Source organism: Cydia strobilella, chromosome 26 (genome assembly GCF_947568885.1).
Source record: "Cydia strobilella chromosome 26, ilCydStro3.1, whole genome shotgun sequence".
Lineage (NCBI taxonomy): Eukaryota > Metazoa > Arthropoda > Insecta > Lepidoptera > Tortricidae > Cydia > Cydia strobilella.
Window position 1 is genome coordinate 5,998,928 of NC_086066.1, and position 19,723 is coordinate 6,018,650.

Below are 19,723 nucleotides of genomic sequence, written 5' to 3' on the forward strand. Positions count from 1 at the left end.
TGTTTTGTACCCTTATTTATACAAATAAATATATTTGATTTGATTGATTGATTAATATAGATAACACGTTTATTTTTTAATGTTGAAAAACCGTTCTTAATAAGTTGTTTGAATGGAACGGAACGCCTGTCAAAGAAGAGGCGTATTTTCTTACTGCAAGAATGTTTTAAGTTTCCAAAGGCAACATTCGATATTGTTTTTGTAATATACGATACACAAATAATCATAAATAACGATATTTACGTAATAATAGTACAATGTTTTAATATTTACAATTGTTTCTGTCTTATAGAACATGCATTTGAAAAAAAAACTCATTGAAGTGGGTTCAATAATAATAACAAAATCTATTCTAGTCGAATAAAAGCTAGAAAAACACTTCTTCATAATGTCAATGTCAATGATGTCACAGAATTAATAATATAAAAGTTTCGAATTCCGTTCCTTGTTGCTTTTCTTATTTTTTCGCAACTGTATTAAACAACGTCGTTCGATACACGTGCGGAAATGTCATTCTTCACTCGTCCCGAGTCTTGCCACTCGCCTAATACGTCATAAATCGTAAACCGCAATTTACCTTTCACTCACGTTTCACATAAAAAATACATTGTTAAAATTATGTAATGTACGGAACCCATGGTGCGCGAGTCCGACTCGCACTTGGCCGGTTTTTTTTGTTAAAAATGTATGCATAGAGTGAGACCAAGATAACTCTGCAGCTATTTTCATAGCACAGACGTAAGTGTTATTTAAACGTCATAGTTTCATAGAAGTTTGGCGTTTAACATAACACTAGCACTAGTCTGTGCTATAAAAATCGCTGCAGAGTTATCTTGGTCTGACTGTAACCGTCTACATTTTTGGACAGGTGTCAAACTTGAACCTGTACCGACTGGGATTACGCAAGCGTCTCGGCGCGCGAATGATCGCGTCCAAGTTCGAACCCCACGACAACTGGTTGCCGCCCTGCCACAAAGCTCCACCCGCCGCACACGCACCTGTAAGTATAACCAGGAGGATATAATAGGATCAAGGGCCTGACACTCTTTGATAGAGAAAGATAGTCTTATTGCGATTCCTATAAGAGGAAAGAGAAAATAGTGCCATGCTTTGTCCTTATCACCGACCGGTTTTTTTTTCATGGTCGGGTTATGGCAACATAGGTAGGAGGCGATGGCGAAATACCGAAATTTATAAGAGTGAAAGAGAAAAAGGATTATGCTGCCATACATTAACCTGTCAATACATGAATATGTCTTTCTCTTACCCCTGGTCGCTCGGTTTCATGTCTATAACTACTATACTATGTCTATGAATAGGATAGAGCGGTACTGTCATAGTAAATTTTGTAGCCACAGTAAATCCACTGCCATCTATCGACACACGAATAAAACTAAAAATGAAGATGTATAAAAATACCATAAAATTTATTTATATATGGATAAATGATTTTTTTTATTTGTATTAATAATTTTTTCAACACACTTGCTCAAAACGACGTTTTTATTCCACCGATTTTTGGCTCATAATCCTAGATATTAAACACGCGTGCTCTTTCAGTGTATTTTTCCGCTCGTGCTTTTTCATTATATTATCCGACTGAGTTAAGAAGCTAACTGATTGCTAATAATATGCATGGAAAGGGAGCCTTCTTTAATTGGTCGGACTGGCGGGCACGGGCGCGCCCCGGCCGGCCCGCCCGCCGCCGCCCGCGGCCGGGGCGAGGGGCGGCCGGCAGTACGAGTATGACAGATGCAACACACAATACTAACTGTTATAACTATTAAAATTTGATTAATATGAGTCTCTTTTTTTTCCTCTCGCAAGTGTGTTGAAAAACGTCGTATGAAACGCGTGTGCATTGGTCATTACACACATCGGCTTTCTTATTTTCTTTCAATAACGCCTCGTGTGTAATGACCAACTTAGCACACTTGTATCATAATGTACTATTATCTCACAGGTGGACTCGGAGGGTGGGCAGGAGGCCCCTCCCGCCGGCTGCTTCATCCCTTACAATCTCATCACGCAGCACAGTATCCCAGGTAACCCGTCGGCTTATTACAAAACTTGTGTCTGAAAAACAAAAATGCGGACTAAAATCGAATTGAAACTGTCATGTCCATGGCTCACGAGGTGGTATTTTGCGTCATTTAGGAAAGCTGACGCCCATTTATGTTTTATCCGTATTTACAAATACATACTCAAAATAGGGTATTTGACTGTATTTAAAATAAATTATTTTACACCATGCATGAAATAAAGCACCAGAAGATTAATAGAGAAACGTAGACAGCAGTTATTTTTAAATTAAATTAAATCAAATTAAATATTCGTTTATTTCAGGCCTGGGGCCCATAAAAATGTTGTTAGTAACAATGCCTTACTCTATATTAGTATATACAACAAGTAATAACAATTAAATCCTTATTGATTAAAAGAAAATTCAAATAAATACTACAAAAATTTATAATTACAAAAATAATAATAATAATTCACAAAATAAAAATTTACACAAGCCCAAGCATTATTTGCCTCCATTTGTCATAAATGGGGCAGTCAAACCTATACGCAAACAGCCCCAGGATGCTGTTGCTGCTGCCCCGAACGCGACTGAGTAGAGAGGCCACTTTCTTGCGGATGATGGCGCAGAACCCATCCGTGTGCGCCTCCGCGAACATACCTGACGCGCTACAGAACCGGACAGAACAGACTCAATTTTTAGACACAATTTCTGTTTTAAAACCCGTATAAAACTATAAAGAGTAGGTAATCTGATTGTGACGTCACATGCTAGTGTTTCATGCAAATTTCATAGTAGCAAAATCGTTTTGACAGTTCGAAAGAAGAAACTGATTTGACTAGTAGTCATAGTCATGGTACCTATATGAAAATGTAATTGAATTTGTTTTGTTTTGAAATCGAACGAAATAAAACAAAAGCAACTGTGTTCCATTTAAAAAGGATTTAAATTTAAATGTAGGTAATTAGTACTAGTAAAGGAACGGTGGGATGCTTGCTAAAGGTTAACCCCCTTATTCTTATGTTTTATCCCTTTCTTACAAATACATAAGTCAAAATGACTGATAAAGACAAACATTTCATATCGAATTCAGGCTTGTAATGCGTTTATGAATAACGCCATAAGTCTTCAAATTTCACCACGTTACTGGCTATTAAACATCCTAAATTTACATTAGTGGCTATTTTGTCCAGACAAATCAATAGCGGACTGCGTGGAAGCCCTAATAGGGGCGTACCTGCTGGAGTGCGGTCCCCGCGGAGCCCTACTGTTCATGGCGTGGCTCGGGATCCGGGTGCTGCCGCGGCATGACGTGCCTGTCAATGACCACGGTACCGCCAGCAAGTTAGAGGAGTGGCAGGTAATTTATTCACTTAGTTTATTTGCTTTCATGTTGTTATAGGTTCTTATAAGATAAAAGTATCAAACATGAGCCCCGTTAGGGCATGGCAATTCTTAAAAGTAACTTAAGCTAACTTAATGTTTTTTTTTACACAAGATAACAACTGTAACTAACTTATTAAACAAAAAAATTCATTTTTTAGTTGGTCATTTAAATATTCATTTACAGAATAGTAGGTTTTTGTTACAAGCATTTGTTTTAATTTCTTCGCAAAAGTAGTTTCTTTTTCTTCTTTTTTAATTTCTTCAGGCAATTTATTGTACAATTTTATTGACATTTTTAAGGGGCCAGACGAATGTAGTTTTAATCTGCATTAATCTTGAATTGTGTCTAGATGGGTACGACGAGATATGTCTCCTCGTTTTTGTAAAATTCTGTGTATTTATGGACAAACTTGCAAGTTTCCAGAATGTAAAGGCAGGGTAGAGTAAGTATTTACCGAGTGAAGTGAGTTACAGTCACCGATGTACTTTTCATGTTTGTCTATCCCTGTCACTGATGATGCTATCGTTAGTTGGTGTATTGGAAGATAATGCACAGAAGTTTATTCTCCCAGTGGTTTTTGGTTCCCAGTGAATACATTTTGAATTAATTTACTAAGTGCTGATCTTAACTTCTTTACTTAATATTTTTGGTATCTGTCATACTTTCTATCCCCCCCCCCCTTAGACGAAGATTTCAAAAAGAAAGTAGCTTATGAACATAATTATTCATATTTTTTTTAAAATAAAGGAAAAATGGAAAAACATACATCTCCGGCAGGACTAGAACCTGCGACCATTGATCACGGAGGCCTACCAGATGTGTGCGAATTTTTCCATTACTTCCCTCAACGCCTTAGGGTGGCGTATATAATTATTCATGCATTCAAAAGGTAACCTTTACTACTACATACTAGTACGAAATGTTATCAAAATCGGTCCATCAGTATTGGCCGTTAAAATACAACAGATAGACAGTTACATTATTCTGTTTTTTTCCCCAACAGAAGAAGCAGTCAGCCCGCAAAACACGTCGCGAGTCAGACTCCGAGTCATCAGACGAAGATGATGATGATGATGATCTTCCTCGGCCTGTCGGCTCGTTGGCGCCCTACAAAGAGAATGGACAATGGTTTCTGGTGAGTTATATTTTGTTTTACAATTGTGCAGGGATCACACGAGAGACACGCCATACAACTGTAAAGTATGTTACGGGCAAGACGTCGAGATACATACTCAGTCATCAGATGAAGAAGATGACGAACTTGCTCGGCCTATTGGCTCGTTGGCGTTCTACGAAGAGAATGGACAGTGGTTTCTGGTGAGTTAGATATTGTTTTGCAATTCTGCAGTGGTCACAGTGAGACACCATACGGCTGCGAAGTATGTTACGAGCAAGACGTCGGGAGCCAGACTCTAAAGTCATTATATGAAAACGATTAAGCCGGTCGGTTCGCTGGCGCCCTACAAAGAGAATGGACAGTCGTTTCTGGTCAGGTAAGATGTTTTCCAGTACACCCGCTATGATCACACGAGAGAGAAGTTACGCGACTGCGAAGTTTGGGGATGGATAGTTTTTTTAAATACCATGTCGTTGACAAACAAGCATACGCCCCGCCTGAATGTAAGCAGGGATAGTGGTTTTTGGTAAGTTGATGCTATATGATAACCCCCGCATTCATAGAACTCAGTAAACCTTTGTTAAATGTTGTCCCTTTGTATCAAAGACAAATGTCAAAATGACGGATAAGGACAAACGATTGTCATTAACATGCGTTTTCTCAATAACGCCGTAAGTCCGCAATTATCACTTTACCAAAAAAAAAACTGGAAAAAAGGGGTTTACAAAATGAACTGTTATCGCTGACTGTTATCGATATGTTACTTTAACATTGTATTAAAGATTATTAGTATGTAGTGCTACCGCGAATATAGAACATGTACATCTTTAATTTATTAGCAAGTTTCTTTGACGTTCGGGCTCTGTATACCCATTATAGTTTTGTTCTTGTATTCCCAAGTAGACTAAGTATTCTGTCATCTCATTACTTTGTTCATCACGGTCGTTTTGTTGCAGCCCATGTTTGGAGCGCTGCGGGCGCCGCCCTCGCCGCTGCTGCGCTACATTGCTGACCCTGAGGGCGAGCTTGAGCAGATGTTGTCCGGTAAGCCTTTGCCACATAAGGGACAACCCATGCAACGGCGAAATATGCTACATAGTGGGTTACTTCACAAGTCCACACTGCAGGCGATTTTGGGGGCGCTGCGCTGCGGCCGCCCCCGCCGTTTCTTGGCTACATCCGGTAATTCTACGTCCGGTAAGTCTCATCACACGAAGAGGCAAATCTTAACTGCCAACTGTATGACGAATAGGGCGAGCTCTTCCACTTAAGATGTCTATACAAGAGGGACAAATCATACAAATGCGAAATATGCTAGAAACAAAACTCACGCTACTCTGTAGCCGATGTTCAGTGGATTACGCCCGCCGTGCTACATACGTGTTTGTTGCTGTGATATATCCAGTACCAGTAATCCGAATTTTCCAGTAATCCGGCTTTCTTGTGTCAGCATTAGTGCCGGATTAGTGAGATTGTACTGTAATTTTTTACACACACTTTTTTAATAATAAAATAAAAAATAAATATCTTTATTTCGGAACATTCAAAATTCCATACAATATTTAACACGCCTCAATTGTAATTGTAAGCATACAAGTGTAATTGGTGTCAAAGCCGTTCTTGTAAATAAATAAATATCGCCTAGCTGAACGCTTACATTTAAGCCTAGCTACAGTAGCTACACAACACGCGAGGGACAAACCATTCAACTGCGAAATATCCTTTAAACTGTGGGTAACGCCACACTTAGCATAAATCTCATAATTGTTTTCTTTTCAGGCTATGACGCATTGGAGCGGACTCTTCAGTACCGCTTCAAAGATCGCTCGCTCCTACTACAGGCGCTTACACACGCGTCACACCAGAGGAATAGACTAACTGACTGCTACCAGCGGCTGGAGTTCCTAGGAGACGCCATTTTGGGTACGTTCTATTTTCAATTTCTTTTGATTTGAAGTAGAGAAACCTAGGCACTTAGTTTGCGGCCCTAAGCACTATTTTGTATTAAGCTTGCTTAAATTTAGTGGGATGTATGTATGTATTCCTTTAAGTAAGTCCGACGTTCGACTTTTTATCACAAGATTTTTTATTTGGGTATTTTTTAGGGTTCCGTACCCAAAGGGTAAAAACGGGACCCTATTACTAAGACTCCGCTGTCCGTCTGTCTGTCCGTCTGGCCGTCTGTCCGTCTGTCACCATTATTATAAATTTTCACAGATGGTGTATTTCTGTTGCCGCTATAACAACAAATACTAAATACAGAAATTAATATTTAAGGGGGGCTCCCATACAACAAACGTGATTTATTTGCCGTTTTTTGCGTAATGGTACGGAACCCTACGTGCGCGAGTCCGACTCGCACTTGGCCGGTTTTTTTATAGTGAAGTGGAACTGCTGATGACCATAATAAAAAATAATAATAATAATATGATGGAATTTTAAACGATAAATAAGTCGCTTAACTTCAAACTCAGGTAAATCCATCTGTCAGATTTTGCGATTTTGGTATTAAGAAAAGGTAATAGGGTAAATATTTCCTAAGAGGGTCGAATGGATTTACCCGAATTTGAAGTTACAAATATATTGTGTCGGTTTATTTTTTGATTCATTAATACAGTCATAATAAACATCTTACATATGTTGTACACAACGTACATCCAGTTTTTTAGGGTTCCGTACCCAAAGAATAAAAACGGGACCCTATTACTAAAACTCCGCTGTCCGTCTGTCCGTCCGTCTGTCCGTCTGTCTGTCTGTTTGTCACCAGGCTGTATCTCATGAACCGTGGTAGCTAGAGAGTTGAAATTTTCACAGATAATATAAATATTTGAATATATATATTATCCCATATATCAAACGTGATTTTTTTTGCTGTTTTTTTTTTCGTATTGGTACGGAACCCTTCGTGCGCGAGTCCGACTCGCACATGGCCGGTTTTTTTTAAATTAAAGGTTATATTTAGAATGAGGTTTGTTTGTTGGCAGACTACCTAATAACCCGGCACCTGTACGAGGACCCTCGGCGGCACTCGCCCGGCGCGCTCACCGACCTGCGCTCGGCGCTCGTCAACAACACCATCTTCGCCACCCTGGCGGCCCGCCACGGCTTCCACAAGTGAGATACTAAACTAAACATAGATACTGATTTAAACTTTTACGCTTTTTACTCATTTTAGAGGTACGTAGTTGGGTGAGTAAAAGGTACCGTTGACGGGTAGACTTAGACTGATTTATTAAATCATAATCAAGTGTTTTATACATCTCTAATCTACGGCGGTACAGACATTATCTTAATCGAATCAGCGCGTGCTCTAACCTATACTAAGTTATCGACACGCGCCGATAATATTTTGCTGACCGCCATACTCATTAATATTCACAACGACGGGACTTAATCGCGTAAAATAAGTTTTAAATTTACCTCCTTTCGAGGACGGCGTTGTCCCCGTGGTCTCGGAGAAGACTGGCTAAATGAAATAAAACTATGAAAACGGATTATATCGCGTATATTGAATTTATAATACATCCCGACGTTTCGAACCCTTTACAGCGTTCGTGGTCAACGGGTGACGGGTGGGTGGTTTTATTTCATGAGTAACTATCGCGGTAACCGAAGACAATATTAAGACTGGCTAAAGTTGACATCAACATCTTCTAGGCGCGCGAGTTTTTCGAATTACCCGCACTTGGTCTTGTTTATTAACTTGAGCGATTAAGTCCCGTCGTTGTGAATAACAAACATAGATAACTCCGTAATACATATTAAATCACATTTACAATCGGGTCTATCGCGAACTTATTTTGTTCCCTTTATTTACCGACGTTTCGACACAGGTTCCACTGGTCTTTTCGTCGGGTAGTCACACAAATCTCTGTTTTGACATTTTGCTGGGACGTCAATTAGCCGCGACCGCGACCAGTGAAACCTGTGTCGAAACGTCGGTAAATAAAGGTAACAAAATAAATTCGCGATAGACCCGATTGTAAATGTGATTTAATATGTGTTCAAAACGCGAAAGTTTTAAATGTTAAACTCCGTAATAGACGGATACAGTCTAAGGAAAAACGTGCCTCGAAAATCAAGAAAATTTGATTCTCGATCAGATGGCGCCCCTACCTTTGGCCTACTCTCGAATAGTAGCGTTCACGGTTTCGTTTGTTATCAATTTTAACGCATATCAGTGAAAGAACATGGGTCAAAATCATATAAAAATAATTAATGCAAATAAAAAAAACCATTTATACATATATAAATAAATTTTTTGATGTTTTTATTTTTAGTTTTAATCGTGTGTCGATAGATGGCACTGAATGTACTGTGGCTACAAAATGTACTATGACAGTACCGCTCTATCCTATTATATCCTCTTTGTACTAAACAAACGCTCTCATCCAACATCAGAAAGAATATTCAGAAGATTCCAGGTTCCAATGCTGGCAGGATCGCCATGTGATGTGGGACCTTGAAATGATACTACTTGCTCGGAGTATAGATCTATATTGTCTAAAATAACATAATATATGTACGAGGTTATACAGGGTGGCTAAAAAATGAGTGCATTCCCGTTGCCAGGGAGGTTTTAGGATTATACTGAGCAACTTTTACTATGGGACCAACCACGAAATCGCGAAAAAAAATTAGGCTGTTTCATACATTTTGGCTGGTCCAATTTCTATGAGAAAGTAGAATTGTTTTTTCACGATTTCGTGGTTGGTCCCATAGTAAAAGTTGCTCAGTATAATTCAAAAAACCTCCCTGGCAACGGGTATGCACTTATTTTTTAGGCACCGTGTATAGTATAGGCTATGTCACACGTAGGCGTAGCACACCCTAGACAAGACATCGGCATTTGATCAGTCCAAATGTATGAAACAGCTAATCTTTTTTTCGCGACGTTAGGGTTGGTCCCATAGTAAAAGTTGCCTAGTATGGTGTATACATCCATACTTAATATTATAAATGCGAAAGTCTGTCTGTTTGTCTGTCTGTCTGTGTGTTACCTCTTCATGCTTAAACCGCTGAACCGATTTAGTTGAAATTTGGCGTAGAGATAGTTTGAGTCCCGGGGAAGGACATAGGATAGTTTTTATCCCGAATATCATCCTTAAGAGGGTGAAAAGCTGGGTGGAATCATGGTGGAATTGAGATAGTTAATGAGTTGCCTAATATTTGTGTGCATATTATATATTATGCTCAAATTGAATGATTGCTATAAGACTTTCTCCAGGCGCTATTCTTACTTTAGCTGGGGTTACTAAGTCCACGCAGACGAAGTCGCGGGCAAAAGCTAGTTCAAAATAAAATATGGTTAAGGATTGAACAAACATCCTGTATGCTTTGGTTTGGGGTATCAAATACGCGACTGTTGATGATATTCACATTGAATTGTTCTCACAGGTACTTCCGCCACATGTCGCCCGGCCTAAATGAGGTGCTGACCCGCTACGTTAGGATACAGGAAGAAAACGGACACTCCATCAGCGAGGAGGTACAACGACCTTCGATTATACTCATATGCAGAATGTAGCTTTTTAAATTCATTTTCCAAATTATTACCCGGTTCGACTGCTTTCGTGTCATTTTTAGGGTGCCGTACCCAAAGGGTAAAAACGGGACCCTATTACTAAGACTCCGCTGTCCGTCTGTCACCAGGCTGTATCTCATGAACCGTGATAGACACACTAGACAGTTGAAATTTTCACAGATGATGTATTTATCTTACCGCTATGACAACAAATACTAAGAACAGAATAAAATAAATATTTAAGTGGGACTCCCACATACAACAAACGTGATTTTTTTGCCGTTTTTTGCGTAATGGGGCCCTTCGTGCGCGAGTCCGACTCGCACTTGGCCGGTTTTTAAATTTTATATACTAAAATTACAGCTTGATTTGTCAAATTTTTACCCAGTTCACCTGCTTTCGTGCCATTTTTGTTCTCAAATGGGTCAATATAACTGTTACTTTAGTATTGGGAAAAAACAAGGTCTAAAACTAATAATTATTTGTGTAAATGCTTGAATTCTAAGAAAAATCGTGGTCTTGTTTTGTGTTTACTGAATTGTCAGACTTAGTTTGACAATTCTGCAGCACTACGTCCCGCCTCACACTAGCGTCTTTTGAGCGTCGACGTCTAGTCACCGCTGAGGATAATGGCGTCGCTGCGCAGTTGCGCCAACGTTGCGTCGAACAGCAGCCATAGAGTCGACTAGACGCAGACGCTTGGGAGACGGAAAGTACCGAACCTTTTATGCGTATCCACTACTTAGTCCCGCTCCATAAGGCCGTGCAAGTGCGAAAGAAAGTGCAAATGATTCCGATAATGGGGTTGGCAACTGTCAAAGGTTTGCAGAGATGGCGCCATCATAGCTTGCCCCTTTTTCTATGAGATTTGGCTTAAATGGCTCGCATCCAGGGCATTAAAAAAACAAAAATTTGACACAATTCTAGGGATTGACAGGGCAAGCTATGCTGGCGCCATCTGCTAATTATTTCGACCGGCCAACCCCATTGACGCCTTGACTTTCCACTTAGTTTTGCGGTAACTATAGTCCGCTAGCTAATTGTCAAAAGTTGACGTCAAACAATTCAGTCACACAAAATGAGAGGCAATTCAGTTACGGCACAAAATATAAGACTGTCAAACTTGTGGTCATAATTATTTCTTACACTTTACTTTCTTCACATTCCACAATCAATAGTTTTTTGACGTATTTGCAGCACTACCTGATTCACGAAGACGAGCTGGAGCAAGCTGAAGACGTGGAGGTTCCCAAGGCCCTAGGAGACCTCTTTGAGTCCATCGCCGGCGCCATATTTTTGGACTCCGGTAAGCATATTTCGCAGTTGTATGATTTGTCACACAAATTCCTACAAATATTTCGTACAGAGCTACTAATAAGGTATTAAAAGGTATAGCAGATTTGGAGGTCCCCAAGGCTTTAGACTCTAGAGACTTATTATTCCTAAAAAAAATATTGTCAACGTATTTTTGGACCAGTGTGTACAAGTTCTAAGGTGACTGTCCTTTATTTGTTCACCCTTCATTTTTCGCTTTGTCTCATCATAATAAACAATCACAATAAACAAGACAAATATAGGTCGACCATTTTGTTAATGCTTAGCTTAGTAAAGGCAAAGCAACATTTGAATAATTAGAAAATAATTAAAACAAACTTGTTTTATAATCACAATTTTGTATGTTTACCTTTCGCGCTTATGGTAACCTGGAAGGGGGTTTTTTAAGTTTCTCGAGCGTGTCAGATTAAGATATGAGTGATATTTTGCTATTAACCACTTTTAGCCGTCTATGTTGGTTGACGGGGAAGCGGAAAATTCCAAAAAGGGAATCTTTACGAGAAGCGTCACTAGGGTTTCAATCTATACTCTGGCAACCCAGTGTCGGCATTGGCGCTTAAGATCAATCTCCTATTAACCTTTTCGACGCCGCCAGACGCCACGTGTGTCAAAACTGAAATTGAACTTTATCCATATGCACGTAGGTCTATGCTGCTCTGTGATCTATGACGGATTAATCGGTCCTTGGCGTTGGACCCGCGGTCCGTTTATATCGGTCATTGGCATCCAAAATGTTAATAATGTATTTTACGCCCTTTCCCACTGACAAAGTTGGCTTGCCAGAGTATAAATGGGGCATTTAATATGAAAAGGGACCTTATTGTCGATGGCGCTCACGCCGCACAGCGTCGCGCGGCATTGTATTTATATCGGAGCATCGTTAATAATGGTGTAAGCGTCATCGACAATAAGGTCCCTTTTTATAGAAAATATATTAGAAGCTAAATATTAATATTGCCTACATGTAATAGAAATAAGTAATACTTTAAATATGTATATATATTTTTTTTTTTTTGAAACCGAATTAATTAAAAATGTATAATTATAATTAACTGTAATATAAATCAGTAAATAATTCATATAAAAATAATTTGACCAAAAATAATAATGTACCTAATATAATTATTCCTGTGAAATGTGTAAGTAATGTTCTATGTATAAGATAATAATAATGTGTTGACATATAAAATACTTCTATTTTACCAATAAAAGTTTGATTGATTGATTGATTGATTGATTGATTGATTGATTGATTGATTGATTGATTGATTGATTGAATGATTATAATGAACAGTTGTTTATTGTCGTTGGCACTCGGCAGGCATGTCGCTAGCGGCGGTGTGGGGCTCGTACGAGCAGCTGATGGGCGCCGAGCTGGAGGCGTTCTCGGCCGCCGCGCCCAAGTCCCCCGTGCGAGAGCTGCTGGAAGCCGAACCCGACACCGCCAAGTTCGGGTGAGCCGCCCCGACTCACAACGTGGAAATGGGTGTAATCCAGGGATGTTGCGGATGCCGATTTTTTTGAGATCCGCGGATGCGCAATCGCATATTGAAAATAATTTATTTATTTATTTATTGATAATGGGAAACAAACAGCGAAAGATGACACATATAGATAATTACACTTAAATACATACATAAGCCAAAACAGTTTCCACTACTGAAATTAATAATAATGCGGAAGTTCCGCGGTTGCGGATACGAATATTCGCAACATCCCTGGGTAATCCAGCGGAGCGGAGAAGACAATGCTTTTGGTTGATTCCCGCACATCTCTCATCTCCGCTTATCTCCGCCTCAGTGGAAAGGCAGCCTTAGAATTTACAACTTTACTACGCCCTTTACTAACCCTATCCTTATCATAATCGCTGTCCTCGGCTGAAGTCTTGGTAGCTCAGTTGACAGAGCGATGGCCTAGTGATGACAGTCGCGAGTTCGAGCCTCATCCGAGACAGTAAATTTGTCCACTTTTTTTCCACACTAATGCGATTAAATTTCATTATTTTATCTTTTTTCCGACGTTTCAGCCAGATTGCACTAGCTGTGGTCACGGAAGACTGACGTCCCAGCAAAATGTCAATTGAAATATTGGTAAACAACACTAAACTACCGGACATTAGTTTATATAAATGTTCGGGGTAGACAAATAAATTTATCTACCCGTTTCTGTTTAATGTTTATTGTCCACAGCACGACACGCAACACTAACAATATCCGCACATTAAAATGTGACGTTTAACATTGTCGCTAGTCGATAAGGTTGATTTCAAATTGAAGCTATATGGAAATAGCGCCTTATTGACAACCGACAATAAGTACCCTTTTGGTTTAGAATGGCACAAATAATGAAATTTAATCTCGTTAGACCCAGTAATGACATTAATTAGGTGTATAAAACGCGAGTTTAGTGTTGCACTCGTATTGCTAACCTCATGTTTTTATACTTACAGCAAACCAGAGCGTCTTGCCGACGGGAGACGAGTGCGCGTGTGCGTGGAGGTGTTCGGTCGAGGGGCCTTCAAGGGCGTGGGACGGAACTACCGCATCGCCAAGGGCACAGCTGCCAGGTGCGCGCTAAGGCACCTTAAGAGACACAAACAACATTGAAACTTGATTTAAGAAGCCTTCAAGACAGAAAACCTAACTCTTAACCAGAAACCTAACGACTAAACTTATGCAATTAAAACTGCACGAAGCCACGCGCTTGGTGAGGTATTGAAGCCTATGGAGGAACCTGGTCCTCAGCATTGAGGGAATGACTGAAGAATCAGTGAAAGGAATTGCTGCCAGATGCACCCTTAGACACCTCAAGACAAAAAACATTGAAACTTGTTTCGAGACAACGCAGCCTTTAAGCCAGAAAACCTAGCCTTAAATATTAAAATATTATAGGATAACACAAACGACGTTGTGTGTAAGGTATACACTGACGTTATTTACTAAGGCGATTCACACACTAAGAATCACTGACGTTATTTACGAAGGCGATTCACACACTAAGAATCACTGACGTTATTTACGAAGGCGATTCACACACTAAGAATCCATGACGTTATTTACTAAGGCGATTCACACACTAAGAATCACTGACGTTATTTACTTAGGCGATTCACACACTAAGAATCAGTGACGTTATTTACTAAGGCGATTCACACACTAAGAATCACTGACGTTATTTACTAAGGCGATTCACACACTAAGAATCATTGACGTTATTTACTAAGGCGATTCACACACTAAGAATCACTGACGTTATTTACGAAGGCGATTCACACACTAAGAATCACTGACGTTATTTACTTAGGCGATTCACACACTAAGAATCAGTGACGTTATTTACTAAGGCGATTCACACACTAAGAATCACTGACGTTATTTATTTAGGCGATTCACACACTAAGAATCACTGACGTTATTTACGAAGGCGATTCACACACTAAGAATCACTGACGTTATTTACGAAGGCGATTCACACACTAAGAATCACTGACGTTATTTACTAAGGCGATTCACACACTAAGAATCACTGACGTTATTTACTAAGGTGATTCACACACTAAGGGCCAGTTGCACCAACCATACTTAACAGACTGATCAACATCATTCAACCGAGTACTATGAAAATTCCTATACAATAAAATTTATCAGACGCTTTAACGGTGACAGACGGTTTGGTGCAACCGATCCTTAGACCGATGCTGAATCCCGAAGAAACATACATACACAGTAACATAACAGTTCATCAGTTTGTTGTATCATCGCCCACACTGTTAACTGTACACATGTAAACTTGTACACTGTAAATTACAAAAGGCGTAAGGTTTATTTTATATAAACAGATGCACATATATTTTTATCTGTGGCGCCGTGACTTCACTCCCGTTCGGCTGTCCGTGTGTGTTTCGCCTAATCAACCGGCGACATACAATTGGGTTGGCAAACTGTCAAAGGTTTTGAGAGAAAGATGGCGCTAGCATAGGTTTTGAATGAATGAATTGAATGTATTGGATTGGATTGAATATAATTATAATAAATAATATTTTAACTTTTATATATAACGCTGTAACTAATTTTGTAACGTGTGTGTTTATATGAATATTAAATGTAAATAAATCGTGTAATTTACCAAAGAGTATTATTTATCAACCGAGCGGAGCGAGGAGGTTTTTGTGTAGACTAAGGTGTAGAACTCCACACTCAGCGACGGAATATAGACGAAACTCTCAGCACATACCGTCAACCAAAACACTAATTACTAAAAAAAATATTAAACAAAAATCAACCTTAAATTGGTACTAATACGGTTCACTATGGCTATGATCTTGTAGTAGTAGTAGTTAATGAGTGAGTTTTGGTTGTCACCTGACGATATGACTTCGAAAAACTGACTACACGACTAACACTTATCTGACACAAATCGCTTAAAATTATTCCTTCTCCATATACTCCTCCAAAATAGCCCTAAGTAAATTATGTCGCGTATATATACCTCCGAGACATTTATACGGAGGTAGGTCGGGGAGGTGGTGGTCTCCAGCCGCGGGCCGCTGGCATATAATTGCCTCGCGCGCTCTTTAGATACAAGGTCTTCGATCCATACTAAAAGGTTGGGATGCAGGGCGCCGCAGACGCCCTTCAAACTAAAAGGTCGGGCTAAGCCCTATAAGGGCTTGCTATATTAAGGGTGTCACATGCGCGTTTCTGACTTATGAAACAATTTTTTTCCCCTCACTAGCTCAGAAAGTTGTCTTTTATCCTTTAAAACAAGCGGGGAAAAACGCATTTTATCCACTAGTGGGGAAAGTAATTTGACCTTGGATGGAGCGTGTTTAAGTAGCTTGACAGATAACAAAACGTAAAACGCTCATAATAATGATTCGTTTGATATTAATTATCATTAAACAAATGGTTTGAGAATCTAATAAAAAATACCAAATTTAGCTTTATTTAATGATTTTATGTCATAAACCTTAAAGTTCCATAAGAAACGTTTGTTTTTTAATAATGATGTTAAATATAATTCTGAACGCACAAGTTGAGTCGATGCAATTTCAAAACGCATCATTGACATTTCATACGTCAGAAATGTCAACATTGTCAACAAAATTATTAAACACGTAAAAATACAGAATTTCCAGTTTTTTGTTATAATATCGTAAAAAATGAGTGATTTCAGTGATGAAGATGATCTAACGCCTGTGGATGTTGCACTTTCCTCGCTATAGTGAGGTGAAAAGTTTCGTGTTACACACGTGTGCAAATGTATTTTACTTCTCGTGTGTTGAAACACTTGCTACGCTCAGGATTCTATTTTAGAACCACTCGCTTCGCTCGTGGTTCAACTATAGAATCCTTTCGCTTGCTCGTGTTTCAATTCCACACTCGCGGGTAAAATACAACTTTGCATAACAATAGTTATTTGTTATACAAGGGTGCAAAGTTGTAATTTACCCGCGAGTGTAGAATTGAAACACGAGCAAGCGAAAGGATTCTATAGGTGAACCACGAGCGAAGCGAGTGGTTCTAAAATAGAATCCTGAGCGTAGCGAGTGTTTCAACACACGAGAAGTAAAATACATTTGCGCCCGTATGTAACACAAAACTTTTCACCTCACTATAGCGAGGAAAGTGCAACATCCACAGGCGTTAGATCATCTTCATCACTGTAATCACTCATTTCTTTACGATATTATAACAGAAAACTCTGGAAGTTGTGTATTTTTACGCGAGTCGGTGAGAAAAGGTTTTAAGTAAAAAAATTGTTGACAATGTTGACATTTCTGATGTATGAAATGTCAACGATGCGTTTTGAAATTGCATCGACTCACCTTGTGCGTTCAGAATTATATTTAACATCATTATAAAAAAACAAACGTTCCTTATGGAATTTTAAGGTTTATGACTTAAAATCATTAAATAAAGCCATAGAGTAGATAGAGATAAAGCTAAATTTGGTATTTTTTATTAGATTCTCAAACCATTTATTTAATGATAATTAATATCGAACGAACCATTATCATGAGCGTTTTACGTTTTGTTATCTGTCAAGCTACTTAAACACGCTCCATCCAAGGTCAAATTACTTTCCCCACTAGTGGATAAAACGCGTTTTTCCCCGCTTGTATTGAAGGATAAACGGCAACTTTCCGAGCTAGTGAGGGGAAAATAACTATTCTACTATACAACCTAAAATAAATAAATAATTTGAGGTATTGTTTTGTTTCGTCCTCTTGACCGCTGTGAGCTGTGATTGGTTAATTTAATTATAATTGACTAAACCGTTTCGAAATGAATATTATAGTTGAGTTACAGTTACCGTTACAGTTTGGTACATATATAAAATCTTAATTCGACCATAACAGTCAACACTGGAAATCTTATCTGTGGGGTGTGGTAATTGCTAAACTGATAACAGTCAATAATCTAACCCCTGGGTATACTGTCAAAACAAACCCTCCCCCTAATTCGACACCGCACTCATTTTCACGCTCATGATTGAGTTACGAACTACAATAATTGAGTTTGTCCAGGAGTTCCCAAACTGTAAGCAATGTGTAAGTTGCACTTGGTTGCACGTTGCACTAAATAAACATTTCCAACATTTCTGGAAACTCATGAGAAAATTCTCATGCAAGTTTCCACTGAATGTTCCCGTACAGACTAGGGGTTATTGGTATTAGTGTTAATACTCAATGTTCTTAACTGTTGAAGCCTGTTTCATTTAACATTTACGTCACTCATTAGCGTCTATTTCAAGTGTCATAGAATATAAATCGAAACTAACTGAATCTTTAGAAGGTTTGGCAATACACGTGCAGACAAAAAAACCGAGAACATTTCATGGAAACCTTGCATTTTTTAAATATTCTCTTTTGCACTTTGTTAGTCGCGACGATTCGGGTGACGCGGTCGCGGCGTTGTCTCAAAAGCGTACCTACAATAAAATTGTTAAATGGATAAAAAAAACCGGCCAAGTGCGAGTCTGACTCGCGCACCGAGGGTTCCGTACTTTTTAGTATTTGTTGTTATAGCGGCAACAGAAATACATCATCTGTTAAAAATTTCAACTGTCTAGCTATCACGGTTCATGAGATACAGCCTGGTGACAGACAGACAGATGGACAGCGGAGTCTTATACTCGCCCTCAACCAAAATGACGACTAGGGCAATAAAACCCTTGAGCACGCGTTATCAGTTTCCCATTGTATTGCACGGAGCGAGCGGAGACCATTAGTGCAGGTAATAAACCCACATAAAGGAATGTCGATATTGTCGATAAGTTAAGTGAGTGAATAGGTACATTTTCTTGTGCATGAATTCAATATTATTATAATAAAAGTCGAAATACGGTGTAACATTATAATTAAAAACATGTGCATAATATTTCAAATAAATAATTTATACAATTTCTTTATTTAAGGTAGAGAAGTGTAAAACTGAAGTATAAAAAGGTTAACTACGCTACTATTTACTAACTTATAATATTTACACAGACAAATATCATTAAATAATTGGGCAATTACAGTGAAACTAAAATAAAATAGAATTACATCGACGTTTAAAACACTTCGAAATCGAAATAAATGTCATATACGAAGGAAAAAATGACCAAAGCCTCCAGTGTCCAGAGCTGGAAACGAACCAGCGTACCCCGTTTACCGGACAGGTGCCTGAACCGCTCGGCTATCCGGCCACGGTGGCATTGGTCGAAATTTCCCAGTATATGACAATTCCCGAAGGCTTGTGGCGCCCCCTGGCCATCTCTAAAGTAGAACAGTATGGTTGGACACTGGAGGCTTTGGTCATTTTTTCCTTCGTATATGACATTTATTTCAGTTTATAGTTTAAATAGTAGTGTGTCTACTTGAAAAACCACAAATTAAAATATTTTCATAGAATTAAATATTTTTTTAGACTTCGAAATCGACACATTGCCATCACTACGACCGCCGAGCTTTATTACCCCTGCCTCGAGTTTTATGGCCTCAGTCGTCATTTTGGTTGAGTGCGAGTATAATAATAGGGTCCCGTTTTTACCCTTTGGGTACAGAACCCTAAAAAACATGAATTTTCACTTTCACATTTTTGCTTCTTTATTGTCGTATACGATCCGACAGCCGATATCGGAGAAAACGCTCTGAAGGGGCTCTGTAACAAGATTGGGAACCCTTCGCTAGGGACAATTACTCGATGGGGTTATCGTGTTAACGATCTGGATGATAGTCATACAATTTGATTTAGAGTGAAATTACTGCGGTAAGGTAATTTAATAATTATTATTTATTTAGTGTGAGCACCTATAGGTACAATTGTAGAGTGAACCATGTTATTCTTTGAA

General features: G+C 38.9%; 1 protein-coding gene across 1 annotated transcript in view; it reads left to right on the forward strand.

Moving 5' to 3' along the window:
* The window catches only part of LOC134753290 (endoribonuclease Dcr-1), an 88,620-nt gene extending 73,123 nt beyond the window's left edge, over positions 1–15,497 (forward strand). The window contains exons 33-43 of the mRNA XM_063689136.1: positions 869–1,000; positions 1,964–2,045; positions 3,217–3,383; positions 4,414–4,545; positions 5,484–5,571; positions 6,307–6,450; positions 7,512–7,641; positions 9,925–10,015; positions 11,249–11,357; positions 12,708–12,840; positions 13,836–15,497. Of these exons, the coding sequence (XP_063545206.1) occupies positions 869–1,000; positions 1,964–2,045; positions 3,217–3,383; positions 4,414–4,545; positions 5,484–5,571; positions 6,307–6,450; positions 7,512–7,641; positions 9,925–10,015; positions 11,249–11,357; positions 12,708–12,840; positions 13,836–13,992 (1,365 nt within the window). The 3' untranslated portion in view covers positions 13,993–15,497. The remainder of the gene's footprint in view (positions 1–868; positions 1,001–1,963; positions 2,046–3,216; positions 3,384–4,413; positions 4,546–5,483; positions 5,572–6,306; positions 6,451–7,511; positions 7,642–9,924; positions 10,016–11,248; positions 11,358–12,707; positions 12,841–13,835) is intronic.
* Positions 15,498–19,723: the final 4,226 nt, after the last annotated feature.